The sequence below is a fragment of the Miscanthus floridulus genome, chromosome 10 (genome assembly GCF_019320115.1).
Source record: "Miscanthus floridulus cultivar M001 chromosome 10, ASM1932011v1, whole genome shotgun sequence".
NCBI classification, from domain to species: domain Eukaryota; kingdom Viridiplantae; phylum Streptophyta; class Magnoliopsida; order Poales; family Poaceae; genus Miscanthus; species Miscanthus floridulus.
The window spans coordinates 102,966,915-102,991,286 of NC_089589.1; the positions used below are offsets into that span (position 1 = coordinate 102,966,915).

General features: G+C 46.0%; 1 protein-coding gene and 1 long non-coding RNA gene across 4 annotated transcripts; both read right to left on the minus strand.

Annotated features, from left to right (window-relative positions):
• Positions 1-7,097: 7,097 nt before the first annotated feature.
• LOC136486917 (uncharacterized) lies at positions 7,098-14,047 on the minus strand. Of its 3 annotated transcripts, XR_010767063.1 has the most exons (5): positions 12,450-13,359; positions 12,303-12,359; positions 11,478-11,631; positions 9,550-9,654; positions 7,098-8,138 (listed from the first exon to the last, which is right to left on the minus strand). It is a non-coding gene; the product is annotated as an uncharacterized lncRNA (long non-coding RNA). The 3 variants fall into 3 exon arrangements; XR_010767062.1 differs by having other exon boundaries at positions 11,478-12,354; positions 12,450-14,047; XR_010767061.1 differs by having other exon boundaries at positions 11,478-12,359; positions 12,450-14,046.
• Positions 14,048-15,455: 1,408 nt separating this feature from the next.
• Positions 15,456-23,221, minus strand: LOC136486918 (DUF724 domain-containing protein 7-like). The gene is made up of 7 exons (XM_066483983.1): positions 22,025-23,221; positions 17,534-18,082; positions 17,325-17,423; positions 17,183-17,237; positions 16,983-17,104; positions 16,773-16,908; positions 15,456-16,664 (listed from the first exon to the last, which is right to left on the minus strand). Exons 1-7 carry the CDS (start codon positions 23,138-23,140, stop codon positions 15,754-15,756), a joined length of 2,988 nt encoding a protein of 995 aa, XP_066340080.1. The 5' UTR covers positions 23,141-23,221; the 3' UTR covers positions 15,456-15,753.
• Positions 23,222-24,372: the final 1,151 nt, after the last annotated feature.

Here is a 24,372-nt window from a genome sequence, read left to right on the forward strand (position 1 = left end):
ACATAAGAGTAGAGGTTGTCCTACACCCGATTTGGCAAGCCATTCTTACGCCAATAAAGGTAACCTCTAACAAGCTAGAAAAGGTCCTCATACTGAGCTAAAGCTAGAACCATGTAGCCCTCACAGCTATACTATAAGCCCCGGATGATCACTTACAGATAAGTCCTTAGGGAGAGGAATCTGAAGCATTTAGAAAGTAGCTAAATACTCCAACCCCCTGTTTCCAAGTTGCTAAAAAGTCATGTTTTAATGTGTATTGCATATACCATTAGTCAAGTTACAAGATCATGGTTTAATTGAGCACTAGCAAAGCTACCCAATGCATATCCCATAGGAGACAAGGTATAAGTTTAATTCTAGGGAATTCCTATCAAGGCGATACATGCAACATGAATTAAATGTATTAAAGTTGATAGGAAATAAGGATGATCCCATGCTATACTTGCCTTGAACAAAGTGCTCCTGCTGATCTTGCTCGTCAAAGTAGTACTCTTGTTCACCCACGAATTGCTCACCGTCTATACTCGATAATCACAACAACATACAAGCATCCAGATGCAATCATGCATAGAAATCAAAGACTATAGATTAGAACAGTACACCAACAGCATAAAATCAAGAGGAAAAGTTTGTAAAACGAATCTGTCTCGCTATGAACACACAGACGCGAAGATCACAAAATTCTGAGCTAAAATGAAGAAGTTATGTATTAAACAAGATTTCCTTTATTAAAATAATAGATTAAATCTACCTCGAATTTTAAAAGTTGAAAACATACTTAACAGTAGTATGAACATGTAGATTACTCAATTATGAACCTAACGCAACTTGAACGGATCAAATCAGAGTTAAAACGAAGATTTTATGGCCTACAGAAGGTAGTGGCAGTTTTGCAAATAGATAAAACTTAATTTTCAAATTTAAATAAATAAAATCAGATTTTAAAGCGAGCCCGGGACTGCGGGCATGAAAACGAATAAATATAGGGGTTCTTTAGAATAAGTGTAGGGACGGCAGGTTACAATCCAAATAATTATAAGGGTCTTTTTGCAAAAACGACAGGCGAAGGGGTATCGCGTGATTTGGATCATTGGATTGAGATTGGATGACTGAAATAGAAGAGAGGAAGATGGGGTCACCGGAGCGGTGCTGTGCGCGGCGGCGCCATGGCCGGAATCGGCCCGACCTCATCGGAGTTCATCGATACGGCTACTCCGAGCATCATTGGTCCAATTAAAAAGCACGGGGAGGGAGAGAGGAGTACGGCGAACTCGAAGTGGGGATCGGAAAAGCCCGCGAACAAGCAGAGGTGGTGCCGAGCTTGATTTAGCGGCTCGAGACACCGACGTTGCCCCATCGAGAGTGTTTACACAAGAGGAAGGGAGGGAAAGAGCAAGGGAGGTACCCGTGTACTCCTTACCAGCTTACGAAGCTTAGGGAGGAAGTTACGCTGGTAGAAGATCAACGACGGCGAAGATCGAAGCAGCGGTGGATTAGGGTTCTGGGACTGTTGTGGCTCGAGCGATGGTGGCGCATGCAACTAGGGTCTTGGTGGGATGGCAGCGCGGCACGAGCAGCTTCTATTTATGGCACGGAGCGGCGTGGGGCGCAAGGCAAGGGAGGAGACAGCGCGGGCGTGGACTTACCTGCGATGGAGTCCGACGTGATCATGAGGAAGAAGAAGACATTGACTGACTGGTGGGCCAGCCATATCAGCAAGAGAGAGGGCAGGGCCCAGTCATCAGCCATACCGAGAGAGGGGCGCGGCGTCCGCATGTAGCTGGGCCATGGGTGTGCTGGGCCTACGGAGAATAGGAGGCCGCGCGGGCGAAGCTGGAATGAGAGAAAACTGGGCCGCGGCGGGAGCTGGGCCAACAAGTCGAAAGCAAGGGAGGGAGAAAAATCATTTCCCTTTTTCTTTTCTAATTTTCCAAACCAATTTTGAAATACAAATTCATGTCAATTTGAAGTTTGATTTGAAACCACACCATTCAAAAATAATATGCAGCAGCATGAATGCATAGACATGTATGTAGACCTATATTTGATTTTAAATTTTAACAAAGTTATTATTTTTCTAAATTTCAATGCTCACAAAATGCATAATTAAATCATTTTCTCCTATTTTAAAACCATGCAAATTTTAGGGTGTTACAAATCTACCCCCTTAAAATAAATCTCGTCCTCGAGATTCGGACGATGCTTACTCAAAAAACTATGGTTATGTTTTTCTCAGATCCTCTTCTCTTTCCCAAGTAGCCTCATCTTCTGTATACTGATTCCACTGAATTGTACACATCTTTATAACCCGGTTCCTTGTAACCCTTTCTGCTGTCTCCAAAATCTTTACCGGAAATTCCTCATAGGTGAGATCTTCCTTAACTGTAAGCTCCTCTAATGGTATCTGATCCTCTAGTACACACAAACACTTCTTAAATTGGGACACATGAAACACATCATGTACACCTAACAAGCACTCAGGCAATTCCAACTGATAAGCTACTTCTCCACGTCTCTCCAAAATCTTGAAAGGCCCAATATACCTTGGTGCTAACTTTCCCTTCATGTTAAATCTTCTCACACTTCTCATTGGTGACACTTTTAGGTATACATAATCCAATATTTCAAAAACCAATTATCTTCTCCTAGTGTCATCATAACTCTTCTGTCGAGATTGAGCCACTCTCAAGTTATCTCTAATCATCCTTACTTGCTGTTCTACGTCTCTTAAAACATCTGGTCCAAACACTTGAGTTCCTCCCGTTTGGTTCCAAATCAATGGGGTTCTACACTTTCGTCCATACAAAGCTTCGAAAGGTGCCATCTTGAGACTCTTCTAATAACTGTTGTTATATGAAAACTCTACATAAGGCAAACTCTTGTCCCAACTTGTACCGTACTGCAATGCACAAGCTCTCAACATGTCCTCTAATATCTGATTAATCCTTACAGTTTGCCCATCTGTCTGAGGATGATATGCTGTACTAAAATTCAACTTTGTTCCCAATGAATTATGTACTTGCTACAAAAAATGAGATGTAAATTGAGTGCCCCGATCAGACACAATTCTCTTAGAAACTCCATGCAGACATACTATTATTTCCATATATAATGCAGCCAATTGGGGTCCAGTATAGGTAGTCTTAACTAGTAGGAAGTGAGCAACTTTAGTTAACCGATCCACTATCACCCAAATTACATCATAACCTCTCTAAGTATGTGGTAGCCCCACAATAAAATCCATACCAACTTCTTCCCACTTCCACTCAGGTATCTTCATTAGTTGTAATAATCCTGCAGGTCTTTGATGTTCAGCTTTGACTCTTTGACATGTATCACATAAAGCAACATATTCAGCCACATCCCTCTTAAGTCCATACCACCAATACTTCTCTTTCAGATCCAAATATATCTTGGTACTCCTAGGGTGAATAGAGTAAGCAGACTCATGTGTCTCACATAGAATTGCATCTCGTATAGCCTTATTCTCAGGCACACATAGTCTTTTCCCAAACCATAGAGTTCCATTATCATCCATACAAAAACCTGGTGCCTTGCCAATCACTATGTTTTCCGCTATCTCTTTCAACTTCGCATCCTGTAACTGGCCCTTATGTATTTCTTGCTCTAGTGTGGGTTCTATCACCAACCCCACTACATTAGTGACAAAGCCCAAGTTCAGTTGCTCAAATTCAGCACACAACTCGCTTAACATAGCTGCCACTTGTACCTCCTTGGCCTAACTCTTCCTGCTAAGAGCATCGGCAACAACATTCGCCTTTCCAGAATGATAGTGTACTTCTAGATCATAATCTTTAATCAACTCCAACCATAGATGTTGTCTCATATTCAGATCTGTCTAAGTAAAAATGTACTTCAGACTCTTGTGATTAGTGTAGATATCACTCTTATGCCCAATAAGATAGTGCCTCCATATTTTCATAGCATGAACCACTGCTACTAACTCCAAATCATGAGTTGGATAGTTTAGCTCATGCTTTCTCAGCTATCGGGATGCATAAGCCACTACTCTTCCTTCTTGCATAAGAACACATCTGAGACCTTGACGTGATGCATCACAATAGATAGAGAAGTTCTTGCTCAAATCTGGCAAAACCAACACTGGGGTGGTAGTCAACCTCTTCTTCAATTCTTCAAAGTTAGCCTGGCACTTTTCGGACAACACAAACTTAGCATTCTTCTCCAATAGAGCTGTCATAGGCTTGGCAAGTTTAGAAAACCCTTCTATGAACCTTTTATAGTATCCAGCCAATCCCAAGAAACTACAAATCTCTCCCACATCGGTTGGTGGTTTCCAATTCAACACATCTCTCACCTTGCTTGGATCTCCTACTATTCCACCATTAGAGACAACATGGCCTAGGAAAAAACTTCCTTCAACCAAAACTCACACTTGCTTCGCCTAGCATACAACTTGTGTTCTCTGAGCTTTTGCAAGACCAACCTTAGATGTTTAGGATGCTCTTCTTCCATCTTGGAGAATACCAATATATCATCGATAAATACCACCACAAACTTATCCAAAAATTCCATGAACACCTTATTCATCAAGTACATAAAGTATGCAGGTACATTGGTCAAACCAAAGGACATAATGGTGTACTCATACAATCCATACCTCATAGTAAAAGTTGTCTTGGGTATGTCAGTTGCGCGAATCTTCAACTGATGATAACCAGATCGGAGATCAATCTTAGAGAAAACACAAGCACCTCTCAACTGATCAAACAAGTCATCAATTCTTGGTAGCGGGTACTTGTTCTTGATAGTAACCTCATTTAGTGACCGATAATCAATACACATTCTCTAGGAACCATCCTTCTTGTCAACAAATATAACCGGTGCTCCCCAAGGTGATGAACTAGGATGAATGAAACCTTTCTCCTATAACTCCTTTATTTGTTTCTTGAGTTCCTCTAGTTCATTAACCCCCATTCTATATGAATGCTTAGCTATAGGTGCAGTTCTAGGTAATAATTCAATAATAAACTCAATATCATGGTTAGGTGGCATACCTGGCAAGTTATCGGAGAACACATCTAGAAACTCATCCACTACTGGGTCCTCCTTGTTGACGTAGTCATCAAGCTGGTTCACTGTGGCTATCGGTTGTGCTTGTACTACAACATCGACACTGATTCTATCCCCATTCAGTGCGGTCACAACAACTACCTTCTCTTGACACTGAATGACTGCCCGGTTTTGCTTCATCCAGTCCATACCCAGAATCACATCAATGCCAGATGTTCTCAACACATTAGGGCTCACTTTGAACTCTACCACCCTTAAGGATACACTAGTCGGAAGACAATGATAAGAAGCTTCCATACTACCTCCTAGTGAGTTTACTAATATGGGATTTTACATGGCACATAAGGGTATGCTATGGTTTCTAACAAATGCTTGTGATATGAAAGAATGCGAAGCTCCAGAATCAAAAAGTACAGTGGCAGGAGTGGAATTAACATCAAACATACCGAGCATGACTTCTAGTTCCGCAAGCGCCGTCTCTATAGACACATAGTTCACCTTTCCTGTGTTGGGTGCTGGCTTCTGAGGCGTTCCCTTCTATTAGTGTGCTGACCCTGGGGTGTTAGCTGATTCTGCTTCCTAGGGCAATGGTTAGCATAATGCCCAACTTCTCCACAATGATAGCATACATTGGGGGTGCTAGGTGCGCTGGTCTTCATAGGAGTGTTGTTGGGTGTTCCTTGTCATGGTATCTGCTAGCCACTCTACTGCTAGGGGCGTTGATTGCCATTCTGCTGCTGGTATGGTGGACGTTGCTGGTTCTAGTTGTGATTCCATTGATTAGGTGGTCCCTGGTACCTCTACTGAAATCCTTGCTAAGGATTAGTGCGTGGACGGGTATTACTCCTAGAGGCCTGTCCCTGAAGTCTCCTCTTCTTAACCTCCATCTCTTTGCGCTTATTATCAATAACAATAGCGTGATTCACCAGTGTCTGGAAATTGGGGTATGTATTGGATATAAGTTGGAGTTGCAGACCATCATACAAACCCTTGAGAAAACGGCATTGCTTATCAACATCATTAGCCACCTCATTCAGAGCGTAACGTGACAACTGGGCAAATTTGTCATGATACTCAGCTACAGACATAGATCCCTGTTTTAGAGCTCTGAATTCCTCCTGCTTGAGCTCTATCAATCCTTCAGGTATGTGGTAGGATCTGAAATTCTCTCTAAATTCCTGCCAGGTGATAGGAGGAGCATTAGTGGGATGTCCACACTCGAATGACTCCAACCAGTCTTGAGCTTCTCCCTAGAGTTGTCCTGACGCATACAACACCTTCTGTTGGTCATCGCACTGTGCTATGTTGAGTTGCTTTTCCACTGCATGAAGCCAATCATCTGCTTCTAGTGGATCAGTGGCATGAGAAAACACTGGGGATAGCCCTTCAAAAATTCACCACGCTTGTTATGCGGTGCTCCACCAATTGGATGATTCTGCTGATTCTGTACCAGAGCTTGCACAAGCTCTGTCTACACTACCAGAAGCTGCTCAATAGTAGGTGGCGGCGGTGGTGGTGGATGTGGGGGCACACCTCCATGACCTCAGCCTCTTCCTCTTCCAGACATCTGACATCCAACACAAATATTCAAAATTTGAGATTTCCAAGTTATATGCACTTATAGAGATATAGAATATATTCTGTAAATTTTCTGGACGAGTTCCAACGTCTGTAGCTCGGTAAAACAGTCATATCTCGAGTTCTAGATATCCAAATGAGGTGTGCTGTACACGGTTGGAAAGCTTAAGAAATTATCTACAACTTTTATTCAGAACACATGCCCAGATTCTATTGTTAGGTTACTCAAAACAGAACACAACCGAAACTATTCTAGATTCCAGACTGCGCAGAAACTTCAACTTAAAACAGCTATATCTCTCAAACCAGATCAGGTATAGGGGTGATTCCAGAGGCATTAGAAAGATACTTAATTCTAGTTATTTCCATAAAAATTTCATAATTTTTTGGTCAAGTAGATTTAGATTGGCATTGAGATAAGGGCAGACTGCTCCAAAAAATAGATCCGAGAGAACATGATGTACCCAACCCAACTATTTATTTATTAACTCAAACTTTAATATTCTTAACTATGGAACTTGCGTACATGCCCACAAAGTTCCATCACTCATTACAAAAATCCAACTCATACATAAACATAATAATAATCCAACTAGGCACACCAAAGTTCACACCACACTACTAGACTCGACTTGACTCAACTTGACCCATGCTACTAACGTTTTATTACATAAAAAGGAACTCCAACACCTATGGGAGAAATTCATGGGGAAGCTCCTCATAGATCCTTGGCAGGTTGAGGCACACCCTTTGCTTGTCTATCACTTGTCGGTATCTTTTAAGGGTCGCCTCCTGTGTCTTCAACTGATCTTCCAGCCATCGATTCTTGTCTACTAATTCATAGGCATAGTGCACCATCACTTGAGTAGTGGGATCCATGCCTTCAAGGTCCATTATTGCCCATCCCAAGTTAGGGTGTTGGCGAGGGAGGAAGCGATTTGATCTTCCTACATATCATCAAAGCAACGACCACGGAGACCCATGCAGGCTACAACGGATGCATCTTCTATGCTATCTTCCATGGTGGCACAGTGAGCGTGATGTGCATAGTTCTAGTCCAGCTGGTATGCTTCCTTCTGTTCATCCCTGATGGAGATCCACACCCTGGTCTTCCAATAAGTGTCCTCTAGAGGATGCGTATGCTCATTACAGATGTACTCCACAGCTACGTCCAAATCACCATAGTAGGTCTAAAGAATCCCCATAAGTCGGTGGTGCGAGATGGAGGATTCACACCCCGCCTTGTACCAGACCTTCGTAGTCCATCCCAGGGGAGGGATCGGCTCATCCTCTTGAACGGCGTCCTCATCATCATCATCAGACAATACAATGACCTCCACTTCTTCGGGTTCTTCCTAGAATGGCTCAGGCGTAGGTGCAGGTGCTGGCGAGTCAACTTCTTGCTCATGGGGTTCCTCCTCCTCACGTGGCTCCATGGACTCATACAAGCCACGAGATGGGCCGTAGCCTTAGGTGCTGATGCGAACGGTCTTATTGGCACGAGGCATCTACAAGAATTAAATTTAGTTAGATTAGAAGCAATAATTTTAATAACAGAGTGAGGCAAAAGAAGCATAAAATTTAGCAAATAACAAGGGTGAGATGGGAAGCATGAAATGAGTGAACCAAAAGAAGCTAAAATGACCATTGCTATCTAGACTTGCGTCCTACAGTCAACACGGCTCTGATACCAATCTATCACACCTGATTTTAAGGATAAAATGGGATGCAAAATCTTATGTGCGCCCAGAGATCAGTCATATACATAAGCCGATAAATTATAAAAAGTATCATCACAAGTGTTTATTACATCATGAATAATAAGACATAGTCTTGACATAAATGTAGCGGAAGTATAAAGAAAAATCTCTCATGGAAGCTCCATATCACAGGGATGCCAACTGGTTGATCACAAGTCTAGTAATCCTCAGAAAAGTCATCATGACCATAGCCATCTGTTACCCATCCGGGATTTTCATCCAAATAATGAAAATAAACAAGTGTAAGTACGTGTCATACTCAACAAGTGTAACATGGGGTTCATGAGGCTCAAAAGGCTTGACACAGGTTTAACGACATTCAGCTTTTAGTTGTCACTATTTTAGCATAAGAGTAGCAACAAGTTGTTTCAATCCCAAAGTAAAACACATAATCAATGTAAACATGAATAATGAATAGCATAAACAGATAATTCTTAGTGATCATCTATTCCATAAATGTTCCAAGGCCGCTCGCGACCATGAGCACGGCCGATATACCAGTTTTACACTCTACAAGGTTGTACACTTTCACTGTGAGTCATGATACCCATATGCTCGGGTTAATTACTCCCAAAACACTTCTAAGGTGAGCAGGCAGGGTTCACTATGAAGCCTTTCACAGGTTCATCTAACAAGTTAGGGCCATTAGATTCACTCGGCAAACAGATGTAGGAACCCCCTTGTCGAATGACATAATTTCATCATGGCTATACACATAAGAGTAGAGGTTGTCCTATACCCGATTCGGCAAGCCATTCGTACGCCAATAAAGGTAACCTCTAACAAGCTAGAAAAGGTTCTCATACTGAGCTAAAGCTAGAGCCATGTAGCCTTTATAGCTGTACTGTAAGTCCTGGATGATCACTTACAGATAAGTCCTTAGGAAGAGGAATCTGAAGCATTTAGAAAGTAGCTAAATGCTCTAGCCCCATGTTTCCAAGTTGCTAAAAAGTTAGGTTTTAATGTTTATTGCATATACCATTAGTCAAGTTACAAAATTATGGTTTAATTAAGCACTAGCAAAGCTACCCAATGCATATCCCATAGGAGACAAGGTATAAGTTCAATTCTAGGGAATCCCTATCAAGGTGACACAAGCAACATTAATTAAATGTATTAAAGTTGATAGGAAATAAGGATGATCCCATGCTATACTCGCCTTGAACAAAGTGCTCCTGCTGATCATGCTCGTCAAAGTAGTACTCTTCTTCACCCACAAATTGCTCACCGTCTATACTCGATAATCACAGCAACATACAAGCATCTAGAAGCAATCATGCATAGCAAACAAAGACTAGATTAGAATAGTACATCAACAGCATAAAATCAAGATGAAAAGTTTGTAAAACGAATCTACATCTCGCTATGAACACATATATGCGAAGATCACAAAATTCGGAGCTAAAACGAAGAAGTTATGTATTAAACAAGATTTCCTTTATTAAGATAATAGATTAAATCTACCTTGAATTTTAAAAGTTGAAAACATACTTAATAGTAGTATGAACATGTAGATTACTCAATTACGAACCTAACGCAACTTGAATGGATCAAATCGGAGTTAAAACGAAGATTTTATGGCCTATAGAAAGTAGTGGCAGTTTTGTAAATAGATGAAACTTAATTTTCGAATTTAAATAAATAAAATCAGATTTTAAACCGAGCTAGGGACTGCGGGCATGAAAACGAATAAATATAGGGGCTCTATAGAATAAGTGCAGGGATGGCGGGTTAAGATCCAAATAATTATAAGGGCCTTTTTACAAAAGGACAGGCGAAAGGGTATCGCGTGATCTGGATCGTTGGATGGAGATTGGATGACTAAAAAAGAAGAGAGGAAGATGGGGTCACCGGAGCGGCGCTGTGCGTGGCGGCGCCATGGCCGAAATCGGCCCGACCTCGCCAGAGTTCATCGATACGGTGACTCCGAGCATCATTGGTCCAATTAAAAGCATGGGGAGGGAGAGAGGAGTATGGCGAACTCGAAGTGGGGATCGAAAAAGACTACGAACAAGCAAAGGCGGTGCCGAGCTCGATTTGGCGGCTTGAGACGCCAGTGTTGCTCCGTCGAGCAAGTTTACGCAAGAGGAAGAGAGGGAAAGAGCAAGGGAGGTACCGATGTACTCGCTTGCGAAGCTTAGGGATGAAGTTACGGTGGTAGAATTTCAACGACGGCAAAGATCGAAGCAGCGGTGGATTAGGGTTCAGGGGCTGTAGCAGCTCGAGCGATGGCGGCGCACGCGACTAGGGTCTTGATGGGTTGGCGGAGCGGCGTGGGGTGCAAGGCAAGGGAGGAGATGGCGAGGACGTGAACTTACCGGCGATGGAGTCCGACGCGATCATGAGGATGAAGATGATGCTGACGGACCGGTGGGCCAAGCATGTCAGCGAGAGAGAGGGCAGGGCCCAGTCGTCAGCCAAACAGAGAGGGCAGGGCCCAGTTGTCAACCAAACGTAGCTGGGCCACGAGCGCGCTGGGCCTACGGAGAATAGGAGGCCATGCGAGCGACGCTTGGCCAAGAGAAGACTGGGCCATGGCGGGAGCTAGGCCAACAGGCAGAAAGCAAGGGAGGGAGAAAAATCCTTTCCCTTTCGCTTTTCTAATTTTCCAAACCAATTTTGAAATACAAATTCAAGTCAATTAGAAGTTTGATTTCAAGCCACACAATTCAAAAATAATATGCAGCAGCATGAATGCATAGACATGTATGTAAACCTATATTTGATTTTAAATTTTAACAAAGTTATTATTTTTCTAAATTTCAATGCTCACAAATGCATAATTAAATTATTTTCTCCTATTTTAAAACCATGCAAAATTTTGGGTGTTACATACTCTAGCATCCTTCTGTCCATGTTTCTAAAGAGCATGTTTTAACGTTCATTGCATATACCATTAGTCAAGTTATAGATCATAGTCATTTAATTGAGCACTAGCATCGTACTACCTAATGCATAAACCCATAGGTGACAAGGTACAAGTACAGAGCTCGGAAATCCTTAGTGGTAATCAAGGTAGACACATGCAGTATGAATTAAGTGATTAAAGGTAAATAGGTAACAAGGATGATCACATACTATACTTGCCTTTTACACTTGCTTTGCACTCAAGACAATTGTTCATAGAAATTCTTCAATCTTCTGTTCTGCAGCTTTCGGCCTTCGGCGCTTGAGTATGGTTCTTCCACTCATAGCAAACACCAAGCATAGAGAAACATACAAATAGGCAAACCAAAGACAGCTAAACACATTATTCAAATCATAGTGAAAAGCTTTAAAATAACATGCTAAAAGAGGGCTCGTTGCTACGATCAAGAGAACGCAAGAAACACCAAAAACAAAGCTAGAATTGAAAAGAAACGACTACCGAGAGTATAAAAGAGAAGCCTACATGCTTGATTTATTTTAATTAACCAAAATAAGATCAAGGATATCAGAAACATCCTAAAGTTGAATTAATTCGAATTATGTTTTAATTAGAAAGGATGAGGTTAAACCTTAGTCATATTTTAGTTATAAATATTTCATATTACTTATGTCACTAATTTAGAAACCTAAATGCGAGTGAGAGCATCTAAGAGAACCATTATTCGTTTTGTGTTTAAACTAAAAAGTTATAATTAATGAAGAAACATTTGAGTTGGTATTAATCAAGTTAAGTTTGATTTATGAAAACGCCATGTTGGTGTTAATTAGAAACTCAATCAATTGCATAGACATTAACAAAATTAACATTTATGTTCAAATTCAAAAGCATAGGACATGCTAAACGTTTCTGCTAACACGTAGTTTAAGCTAACGTAACAAAAAAGGGCTTAAACGGAGCTACGGTTTGAAAGTTGTGAGCTTTCGAAGTTTGATGGTATTTATGTAAATAAGTAAAACTCAATGTTGAAATTAAAATAAGAAAACCTGATTTTGAAGAGACCAGGATGGCGCGCATTATTACCGAGAAGTCCAGGGGCTAGACTGGAAGAACGGCATGACTCAGAGAACAATGGATAAAATAGATATAAAGGTAGGGGCTAGTCGCACAACAGCGCTGACAGGAGATTTGACCTTGCTGTTGTGGCGTTTATGATGACGTGGCGTGTGCTGATTGGTTGGAACGTGACGACGTGGCGAGCTTTTGACCGGTCGTTGACTAGGGTCAGTATGGAATCGTAACCACCCGTTCCCGACCTGACGGCTGCGGAGTGCTGCATCACCGGCTTCAAAGGAGCTGTGGCCGCGCACATCCGGGAGCTCGCCAGACATTGGCCAGAACGGCGCTCCGGCGACCAGGGGTCTCCGGTGAGCGGCGGCGGAGGTCGCAGGGGCCATGGCGAACTCGAGTTGGAGTCGTTGGTGGCAGGGAGGATCAGGTGGTGGTGGTTGATGAGACGATGGTGCCGGCGGCGGTGAAGATAGAGCTTGGCTCCGGCGAGGTCAATGACGAGGTTGGGGCCACGGATCGACGAGGAGAGGTTGAGGGTCGGGTTCGCCGTGTTCTTGCGAGGCCGTAGGACTCAACGGAGGCGGGGGAGATGCTTGGATGAGGGAGATCGTCGGCGGCGGGTGGATCTACGGCCATGGAGCGGGAGAGGGCACGGAGAGGGGTAAGTGGTGGTGGCATGGAGGGGCGGTGCCGATGGCCCCTTTTATAGGCAGAGAGGAGGAGGAGCTCGTGCGCAGGCCGGCAATGGCGGCCGTGGAGAGGGCGGGTGCTGATTTGACCGCGTTGGGGTTAAGAGAGGAAAGGAGCAGAGGCGGGGGATCTCGACGTGATACGTGGATCTTGACCGGCTGATGGAGGGGAGGGACTTGGTCGAACTCGTGGCTTGGTCAACTGCGTCCATGGCGGAAGGAGGGAAGAGGAGAGAGAGCGCGTGCGGGAGGTGGGGGATGACAGCTAGGGGGCCCACCCATCGGCGACCGAGACGGCGAGGGAACGGTGGGGCCCGACTTGCAGCGAGGGAGAGAAGGGTGAAAGGCGGGGCCCTTCTGTCATAGAGACAAAGAGAGAGAGAGGAGTGGGGACCTCGCGTGGGCTGGCTGTTGCTGCAGCTGGGCTGCGACTGGGCCGGCGCGGGAGCGGGGGAAGGGAAAGAGGGGAGGCCGGCTGGATCGGGCTGCTGTGGCTGCGGGCCAGAAGCCAGGGAAGGGCAACCCGGCGACGTACTTGCCTCGTGGGCGTACTCTTAGGGTTCATTTGCTAGTTTGCCCGGAAACTAGTCATTCTTCGTCACGTAAGCATGTTTGATTATCTTTTTGTGGTTTGCTCATAAAACCTCACCGTTCTTCACCATGAAAAGAGTGTTGGTTATCTGCTGCGTTCTTCGGTATGTGGCGATCCGAACGATGTTGGGGGGAAGCTTTCCTAGCACAGCTCCTACCTCGGCACTTGACCCCCTGCTGGCCTGTCTAACGGCCTCGCTGCGGATACTCACCCCCGTCGCGATGGTTTCTGCTCGTCATGTTCGATCCGTGTGTGCAGGTGTCACGTGTGAAGGCCTGCCTCGCCGAGGGACCGCGGCAAGAGAAGCGTTGATCGGTGGCGAAGGGCCGCCCCTCGATTGGAACGCGCGAAGGTTCGACGCTCGCCGAGGGAGGCAGCTGTCCTGGCAGTGGCGGCGACCCCATTGAGGTAGTTAGGGCTCGGAGTGGTTGGCCAAGGGAAGAAGATTACCGCCGTACCCTTAGACCATTATATAGCTAGCGCCTTTCTACGTGTAGCCCTAACGTAATTTCACCGCGACCCCCGGTATGGCCTATAAATACCCGGGGCGCTCGTGTGAGAAAACGGGATCCATTTTCCGGACAAATTAATGGGCATTTAATCCACTTTCATGCTTTGTCCTAAGCTCGGTTACCCTCGTTCCTTACCTCTCAGTCGCACTCGTTCATACTCCATCATGTGGGAAACCCTCGGCCTCTCCCCGCGCGATCCTCAGCGAGGGCGAGAGGTCAGGAGTGACCCCACAGACGATCTAACTTTAACTGGTGTGTGACCAATCTTTACGTTAACACAAGCTAAAAAAATAGTTGAGCTATATATATCGTCTTGCACTGATGCTAACAGGCTCTTAAACAGTCTCCTAATTTTGCAAAGCTGATTAAGCATATATGTATGTATGGTCGTAGTTGTTCCATTGTGCCTACATAGGCCCCGTTCACTTGGCTGAAATTGACTAAAAAAACAAGCCAAAGCTGAATTGTTGTGAGTGAAAAATACTGTTCTGGTTGAAAAAAGAAGCCGAACAAGCCAGCTTTAAAAGTAGGCTCGAGTGTTTTTGCCGACGTGGCACTCGTTCTTACTCTCTTTAAGAGTATGCACCGGCGTCTTTGTATTGCACGCACCCTAATAAGGTTTCAAGCGAGGCAACGGATGAGACAATCCAAGGTAGTGCTTGATTCAGAAATATTGGGGACGGAGTCGCTCCTAGAAGGAAATATTCTTTTAGGTAACAGAGAATTATCTATTTGTCGCTAAAATAATAAATGGCATCCATTTGAGCTATCTCATTTTATCTTGTCTTCGAACCCAACGCTACCAGACAACCCAATCCCCAGGAATCGGAGGGCATCCCTCCTGACGCCGTTCGTCTGTGCCGGCAGCAGGGAAGGGGAGGTGCGTAGAGACTGATGGATGGGGTCCCATGTATGTCACAAGTAGGCACAACAGTCCCATGTGTGTGTGGTAAGTGGCTAACAAATAGGCACCACTATTAACGGAAGCTAATTGCGTAAATATGCTCCATCCAATCCATCTTTTATCTTTTTTATAGCTTTATCCCATAGACCAAACGCAGAACAAACATCTAGAGACATCTTCGTCCCCTCAACCAAACATTGAAACCTTCAACAAAACACAGAACAAGCATCTAGGAAACCTTCAACCAAACACGCATCTAGGTGTTTCCGTTCTTGTCCCCTTAACCAAACATAGAACAGAGACGTCCTCATCCTACAAAAGTGAATAAATAAAAGTGAAATGAGCCTATCCCGTCTCTCCTTGTTCCCAAACCAAACACAAAGTGGTCCTATGTCAAGTTGGATCACTACCATCAGACGACAGAAGTCAGGGGAATCAAAGCTCACAAGAACGGAAACAGATTGCCTTCAAACTAAATATGCTACAGGCAAATAAGTACGGTCCAACTAGCTGGCAATTAATATAGCAGTAGCAATTATAAGAGTCGAAACTTCATCAGGCTCCCTAAGCCATATATACCTACAGATACATAAAAGGTACCGAATGACTTGCACAACATAACCACAGCACATCGATCTGAACCCACTGTGATGCATAGATAACCTACAGCCCAACAGCATAAACAGATGTCAAGTTAGAAGCAGCAAAACGATATCCAAAGCTTGTGCATCAGGTTAGCTTCTTCAGCCGCAGCCCAGCCAAGACGTCTTTAAACTTACGTTCCGCACCGTTGCACAGATCGTCATACCCGCTAAGCGCTGTCTTGATACTAGCGAGCTCCGCATCTATTTTTTCCTTCTCCTTTGCAATCTTCTGGCTTTCCTGGCGAATGCGCCCAAGTTCTTGCTCAAGCTCTGCTGCAGCTATATCTTTTTCATCAAGCAGTGCACCAGCTCGGGAGGACGAAGCTGTCTTCTCCACAAACTTTGAATCCAGCTTGCCAATTTGTACATGATAACTGGTGAGCTCAGATTTTATCTTGACCAAATCGGTCATGGCGCTCTGCATAAATTGCACACTAAATCCATTTGCCTCTAGATGGGAGATTGTCCTGATCTTGTCCTCGAACCATTCCATGCTGTTGTCTATGCTTGCTTCCATTGTAACCTTCACTAAGTCCGCGAATGACACCATCATACCTAATGCCATTCCTTCACGTAGTAATGGGGCATGTTCTTGGAGTGGAAGGAAATGAGGTTGTTGAGGAAGCTCCTTAAACACATGCATTGCTTCAACTAGATCCCACATAGGTGAGTTCTTGACGAACAAAGCCTGGTCCTCAAAAGGCTGTGGTGAAGGCAACAAGCTCTCAAAAGCAGAGCAGCTCCTCAATGGAGAACTGTCGATGATGCACTGCGAACTCCCAGCATTCTGTAAAACTGACCTCTCATCCACTTTCCCACGGGCTTGTTGAGCTGGACAATCAAGACATAGGATAGCTGTTTCCATGACATGGTTGCTTTCAGCTAATTTGGTAGCAGCATGGTCTGTGCACATGTCACCATTTCCCTTCGGTTCAATAAGGCTGCTGGTCGTACCAGTTGGCTCTTCATCAAATTGAGTATCATGTATGTTAGTACCTGCACACAAAAATCCAGTCATTAATCATTGGTCTGCAACTATCATGTATGTATGCCTTCAATTATGTAGCAAACTATGCGCATGGGTATATTTTCCACAGTTCATACCTCTCCCATTATCCATTGATTTAAAGCCAGGAGGCACCATCGGTAACAGGTCCTGATTTGATAATTCAGTTATGTTCTGTGCATCCTCCAAAGTTCTATCAAGCTGTTCTTGAGTATCAGAATTCAGACACTCCAACTACATGCAAAATAGTACAAGGGTGAGAAGGTGATGAATAATATAAGTATTAGTTTGAAAAAGAATGTTCTTACTGCTAAGGGACATTCTTCCATTGGCTCTGCCAATTCCTTGCTTCCTCTCTGCTGGACAGTCCTAGTCACATCCAATGAGCTATTTGGACTGCACAGTTCTTTGGATCCTCTCCTGTTAGCCACTGCAGATTGTACGGCAACTGTTATTAGCTTTTAATTACCACCTATAAAGATGAATGTGTTCCATAGAAAACACTTACATTTCTTAGAGGCAAGAACCTTTGTACTTGAACCCCTTTTTGTCCCTATTGACACCTAATATAGATTGACAAACAGAACAGAACAAAACACGTGAAAATGAAGACAGAAAGGATGTTTTAAAAGCCAATCATAAGTCTCTACCAGTCTATCTGGAGATAAAATAGTCTGGCCAGCCCCAGAGACACTCAAAGCTAAAACAATGTCTGGAGTAGAGAAATTCATGTTGCCCTTCAACTGAATCTGCACAAGCAAAAAGATCAACATTAACAGAAATAATAAATTATATGCAGGCATCCTTACTCCAGCTACAAAACATAAGGAATGGGACTCAAATTATTAGAGGGACCGACCTTTCCCTGAAGTCCTTGAATAGGGTGCGTTTTCCCCGCTTTAATGTTCGATACACATTTCTTCATCCTGAGTGATTTGACAGGGTTTTCCTGTTTGCGTGTGACAGCACTATTTCTGCGCGCTGAAGCCATTTTCTTTCTTGGTTCAGTAATGGAAAGCATATCATGGCCATCAACACTTCTTCCAGAGACAGGTCCATTAAGCTCACCATCAGTAACAACCATATCAGACAGGATTTCTTGATTGTCCACTGGTGCTGAATGTCCTGGAGAAGCACAAAGGAGTCCGTTCATTGGCACTGAATTCACTATCCCATGTGAACCTTGAAGACTGTTCTTTTCAGAGACAGAAGAATTCGGTGAATGAGTGCTTTCTGGTGAGTTGCACAGAGCAGACAAAGGAATGTCCATCTCAGAGACTGAAGCATGTCCAGAACCTTTGGCTAATGTGTTCTTTCCTAGACTGTGTTCTTCATCACTGGATGACACCTCAACTGGTGACCTTGGACTATTACCAGACACAGACCGACGCCTCGAGTTAGCCCGTCTCTGCACAAGGAAATATTTAGAACAGATCATACAAGTTGAATGATAAGATGTTTTATTGCTATATGCTAAAATTTCAAAGAGATACCATTCTTTAGCAATGTGCTATATACATATTGCATGCCAATGGTTAAAACAAATGTCTTAAACTCGCAAAACAGCTGACTCGCAAAACAGCTGACAGCTTAAACTTCATAGATACCCATAGTGAAATATTTTCCAGGGTCAAGATCTATTCATGATCAATAATACTATCTCCGTTTTTTTATAGGGCATGTTAAGTTCTAAAAAGTTAACTTCAGAACTCTTGCCTAAGAATCAGTCAAATTATATCCATGCTGTGTGTGCAAAAGTTGTACCACTGTATTCGTAGCCAACATATGTTTAGATACAACATTGAGTTTATAGCAACGACAATATTCAATCTAGTCATAAATAAGTGACTATTCAATCAAAGTATAAATACGCCAGAAACAGAGTACTAGTAAATAGGATACTGCTTGAGTATCATTGAATCTATCACAAAATGTAATTCATGCTGAACAGCCCCCACCCAATTACCAACACTCCCCCAACTGCCCCCACATGGGGATCCTATGATATTGCCCACCATCGTGAAATAAGGAATCAAAGTTAGGGATGAAAGCGGGCTAGCCCGCTAACCCGCATATAGGCTTAATTTTGTGGTTTACACGGTAAACCACAAAATTAAGCCTATATGCGGATTCGAGGGCTAGCCCGCTTCCGTCACTGATCGATGTTTGCCTAAAGTCAAACTATCATAAGTTTGACTGAGTTTATAGAAAATAAGAATAATATTTATGACATCAAATTAGCATCACTATCTAGAAAAAGCCAAAACGTCTTATAATTTGGAATGGAGGGAGTAATACTTTTCTCCATAAACTTGGTCAGACTTAGGAAAATTTGACATGGGAGAACCTTCAATACTTATATTTCAGGACGGAAATAGTAATTTGGCATCCTTTATTCATCCTCCTGAGGCTCCCTGTATCTACACAATGCAAGGCGTGCACGGCACTGGTCGACGTGCACCGCAAGATATTGTATAGTACCAAATAGGATACTATCCTTGTAATCCTACCCCTCCAGAGTATATAAGGAGAGGCAGGGGTCATCTTCATTGATCTCATATTCAATACAATACACCAAAGACACAGGACGTAGGGTATTATGTCGATCAGACGGCCCGAACCTGTCTAAATCGCTGTCTCTGCGCCTTGTGTCACCATCCGGTTCCTGATTACACGCACCTCCACCGATCAATCTACCTTCGTGGGATACCCCTCGGAGGACTGCCGAGCATCTTTTGTCGACAGTGTGACTGCAGATGGAAGGTATTTGTGTGACTGCAGATCCATGTTTTAAAGGCGTCGCCTAGGCGTCCAGGCGAGGAAAGTTTCTGGGCGTCGGGATCGCCTAACTATGTGGTCGTATGGCGTCCACCTTCCGGTCCTAGGCGTCCACCTTCCGGTCCTAGGCGTCCGCCTTTCGCGTTAGGCATTCAGGGCGTCGCCAAGGAGGCCGCGGCGGTCGCCTTGCGTGCCAGGAAGCCAGCGCGGGAAAGAAGTATCTCCCGCCCGGCACATCCCGCTTCCGCGCGGGAAGGAAATCGCGCGCGGGAAGGATTTGCGCGCTGGGATCGGGCGCGGATTTTTGGGAAAGAAGGGATAATAAGGGGAGGAGAGACCGAGAGAAGAAATCCACCGCACCTGCCAGGTTCCGCTACCCTGCGCGCTCACGCATCCCACCAACGCGCCGCACGCGGCTCGTCGATTTCCACTCAGGAAGGGGGGATTGGACGGACTCGTCGGTCCTGTGCTCTTCATGGTGTCCAGCTTGCGCTTTGCTTGCCTGTATGTCTCTTCTCTCCCTCTTCTTGTCCTCTCTCCTCTCTTGAAGGTCGAATCTTGCCTGCCTTGTTCTCTGCTCCTCTGTTTTCAACCCTGCTCGCTGCTGCTCTGTTTTTACCCCTTCTCCTTTGGTCCATAGATGCAGAGTGGAGTGGACTGCTGATTCCTTTCCACGTGCTGTTCTTTATTAGTTCTTTAATTCTTGTGTTCACAATTGATAGCACAATGGCAAGTTCAGATCCAGGGTGGAAGTATGCCTACTGGCCAAACCTTTGTAACAGAGATGTGGTGACATGCACCCTATGTGGTCACTCATTTTATGGAGGGATAAAAAGGTTGAAGCAACATCTGGCTGGTGGCTTTGGAGATACAAAAAAATGCACAATGACTACTACTGCAATTAGAAAGGAGATGAGAGATGACTTGGAAACTAGAAGGAGAAGGCCACAACATCCCTAGATGACATTGATTAGAGATTTCAGTTCTGTGCTAGCAGCAGTGCATTACTATTAATTATGTTATATTATGTCACTAGAGACTAGTTTATGGCCATTAAGAGATGAGAGATCTCAGAGTTGCTACCTTACTACTTGATGTTGTGTACTAGTAGTCTAGTAGGACCACTTATTATTGTATTACATGCTAAGAATTGGCAATATTAATGTCTGATTTGCTTTTGAATTTTTAGTTAACTTATATATTAATATGTTTATATGGCGTCGCCTAGGCGGTTGCCTTATTCGCCTAGGCGTCCGGAAGGGGGTCGCTCGCCTCGCCTCGCCTTACCGCCTTTAAAACATTGCTGCAGATGGAAGGTATTTGTCGACAGTGTGACTGCAGATGGAAGGTATTTGTCGACAGTGTGACTACCATGGCCCACAGGTGCAACGAGAATTGCCTGCTCATGTGCCTTACAGGTAGGCAGTGGCTGAGCCAAAGCAATCCATGTCCATAAGTTCTCAATTAATCACTTCATCTCCTACATTTCTAATCAGTAATTACTTCTGCTGCTTCTCGGTTTCGATTCACTTTCTTTCAGAAGTTCTCTACTACTTGTTGATGTGTTTGTGTGACTTTTGAACTTGCGAACTGGTGCTGTGATGTGAACTGGTGCTGTGGACTGCTGCAGCCATGCATTGAATTGGTGGTGTGGTGTGTGGTTTGATGCAGCCATACAGTGCTGTGAAGTGTGAACTGCTGCAGTCCAAGTATTGAGCGCAGTGGTGTGCTTCCTATGAGCTGTGACCCTTGAGACTGTGAGGTAGTGAGTGCTGTGTGTGAACTTGTGATTTGTGAACCTATGCTGTGACTGATATATAGGGTGAACTTGTGAACTCTAAATCAATGCGAGTTCTGTATCCTTCTGTTTCTGTTGAATTTCCGCCCATATTTACTTGTTTACTTCTATCCGTATATCCCATGTCATCCCTGCTCCTGGATATCCTGTTCCAGCTCCCATTCCCATTCCTGGTGACAAAATGTGAACATAGAAATGATGAGTGGTTTTCCCACCCATTCCCATCAGTTTTTATCCCTACTCCTAGAGGACCTTATGTAAACATGAGGTTGATGATACCCGTATTCAGGGTCCTATCATACAAAATTAGCAGCCCAAACACGCAAAACACAAATGGAACAGCTTGTCTGAACTTAATCATGTGCCAGAAACTCCATCCTACCCATAAAACAAATAACAATTTGACAGACAGGCTCAAACTCAAGGAGAGGAAATATTGCCATTTGGCTGAAGCTGGAGCGTACTACAAATCATGCGAAGCACAATATCCCTGTGTCAGTGATGGACTTAATTAGACTAGTTGTACTTATCTCAGACTTGTATTTCTAACAAATTTGTCTTTCTAAGAATAGCTATGGTCTACGGGCAATCATATTCATATATTACAACGACACAATGAAGGAACTAAGATATGCAATAAAGTCAGCAAGGGCCAGTCCCAACAAATCAGCAAGGAACCATGTAGTATCTGCATCTCACAAGTGTACAACAGCAGACAATCAGAAATGAGCTAATAAAGACAGCTATGACAAACAGACAGATCTGTTGCAGTACCTTATGGGTCGCAATCCTCCATTGCTTGCCATTCCACTTATACTGCGGCTTGAGCAATGGCACCACCTTGGTCACCAGCATTTCTGACTTTTTGGCAACAATACCGATCTCATACTCACCCTCGCCGAGGACCCTTCGCACCACACCCGGTGACCATGCCCCATCGCAGTAAGCCTCCACAGCAGCGCCAGGCTGGAGCTTGAACTGGCTCTTCCTTGGCGAATGCTCGACAGCCGGCCTGATGAACCACCAATGCAGGTACTCGGTGGCCTTCTCCGGCCCGCCCTCGCCCTCCTCCAGATCGAAGTACTCGACGACGTAGCTGAGGTCGTCGACGACGACCCTCACCGTGGCGGGGAACCAGGACTCGCCGTACGCGCTCCGTTGCCTCACCACCTCCACCTTGTCCCCGACCTCGTAGACCTTGACCGCGCGCTTGGGGCGGACAACCATCGCGACCTGGGAAGGGATCCAATCCCCGTCGACGTAGTCGCTGCGGGGGCGGACGAGGCCGGGCGCGAACTCGATGACCTCGCGGGTGATGGGGAACGCGACGGTGACCCCGGCGGCGCCGGAGCCGGCGGGGGCGTCGGGGTCGGGGGCGGACACGACGATGCCCGACCACCACCCCTCGTTGTGGAACGCCTCGACGATGTCGTGGGTCTGGAAGCGCGGCGGGGGCGACGGGGGCGGCGGCGGCGGGCGCGGGCGGATGTGGGACGGCGCGAAGTGCTCGGCCAGCACGCCTTCGTCGTCGTCGGCGAGGAGGTGCGCGTACTTGACGGTGTACCGCGCCGGGTGGCGGTACCCGCGGGCCGGCGTGAAGTCGAGGACGGTGGCTTCGAACCAGGACCCGTGGAACCCGTCGTCGTCGACGCGGACCTCGACGTCGGTGCCGGGAGGCAGCGGCGCGGAAAGGTCCACCGCGGGGCGCGGGGAATGGGGCCCGTCGGGCGACCCGGATGGCGACCGCGTCCACCTCAGGCTCCGCGAGCGCCCGCGCCCCCGCCCCCGCCCCCGCCCGCTCCCGTTCTTGCTCCCGCGGGGGCGGCCGCGCCCCCTCCGTGCGCCGGCGGCGTCCGGCGGCGGCGCGCTGCTGGGTGCGGCGGCGGCCATTCGCGATCGGAACGGGATTCGGGGGGGCGGGGTTTGGGGGAACTGGGGGTTTGGGTGGGGATGGGAAGGGGTGTCTGTCTGCTATAGTGGGAGCGCTCCAGGCTTTTGCGCGCTCGATGCAGGCATGGTTGGCTCGACCGGTACGGTAACTGTATCACCGACGGGTGGGCCACCACGGACGCAACTGGAGGCGGACCCGCGTGTAAGCGCCAGGCGTCACGGCCGTGCTCCGTTTTCTGAGGAGGGAGGGTGTGTGAACGGGGCGGGAAAGCCGTTGCAACGCAGCTCACGTGGCTCCAGTCAGGGCAAGGGAGCCACGTGGTGTGGTGCCGGACAACTGGCAGGGTGGTGGTGGGACGTTCGGCGGGACCACCTGCCAGTGGTTGGTTGAGAAAGCACGAGCGACACGGGTGCGCGGGGATGGAGGAGGGCGTGAAGCGTGCTGTGCGATGCGTCGTGTTTGGTTTTGTCGCGGCTCCATGTCCTTGTGGGAGATGAGGGATGTGGCGCGTCGGTTATCATGTCATGGGGCCTACATGAGTCAAGCGGGGGCGTTACATCATCGACGAGGGAGATTTAACTTTTTACCATTACGAGGATTGACACCTCATCAGATAGCATCTCAACGGTTGTTGCTATATTTTTACCAGCAAAGACGAAAAACAGATACAAAAAATACCACTTTTGCTCACATGGCACGTCAGCCCTCACGCCAGCAGGGATCCAAATCAGCATACGGACGTCAAATGTCTCTCCTACCCCTGTTCTCTTCCTACTCCCAGTGCGTTCGTCCAGGGGCTGCTAGAACAGGAGCGAAGGGACCAGCCGCATCCCCTCGTTGGGCTCGACAACGACGACCATGGCGGCGACATCTTCTACGACGCGGGCGCGGCATAGCTGCGCGAAGCTCCAGCACGGCTTTAGGCTGCAGCGCCCCCACAACCTCATGCTCCAGTGCCGCCACCTATGAGCACGATGTCGACAGCATGCTCCGTTCCTCCATCGCGGCTGTCCTGGCGAAGTCGCCACCCTTGACGAGGTCCGGTGCGCTTCCTGATCTCGTCGACGCCCGTGAGGCTCCGCCGCACCCAGCACGCTGCGCACACGAGCTCGCCGATGCTCGCTCCGTGGTCCGTGAATAGGTCGAGCAGCGCCATGACGCCGCCATGCGCCGTAACGGCCCACGCGTTGTCCAAGTTCTCGGTGAGCTTGCAGAGCACCCACGCCGCCGT

What these genes read in the sequence shown, in the direction of transcription:
- LOC136486918 (XM_066483983.1), bottom strand. Translation starts at nt 23,140, where the DNA reads ATGGCCGCCGCCGCACCCAGCAGCGCGCCGCCGCCGGACGCCGCCGGC. An exon ending in TTCAAGGACTTCAGGGAAAG is followed by an intron (nt 17,424 to 17,533) that starts GTCGGTCCCTCT and finishes TTGCTTGTGCAG; the next exon opens with ATTCAGTTGAAGGGCAACAT. An exon ending in GGTTCTTGCCTCTAAGAAAT is followed by an intron (nt 17,105 to 17,182) that starts GTAAGTGTTTTC and finishes TACAATCTGCAG; the next exon opens with TGGCTAACAGGAGAGGATCC.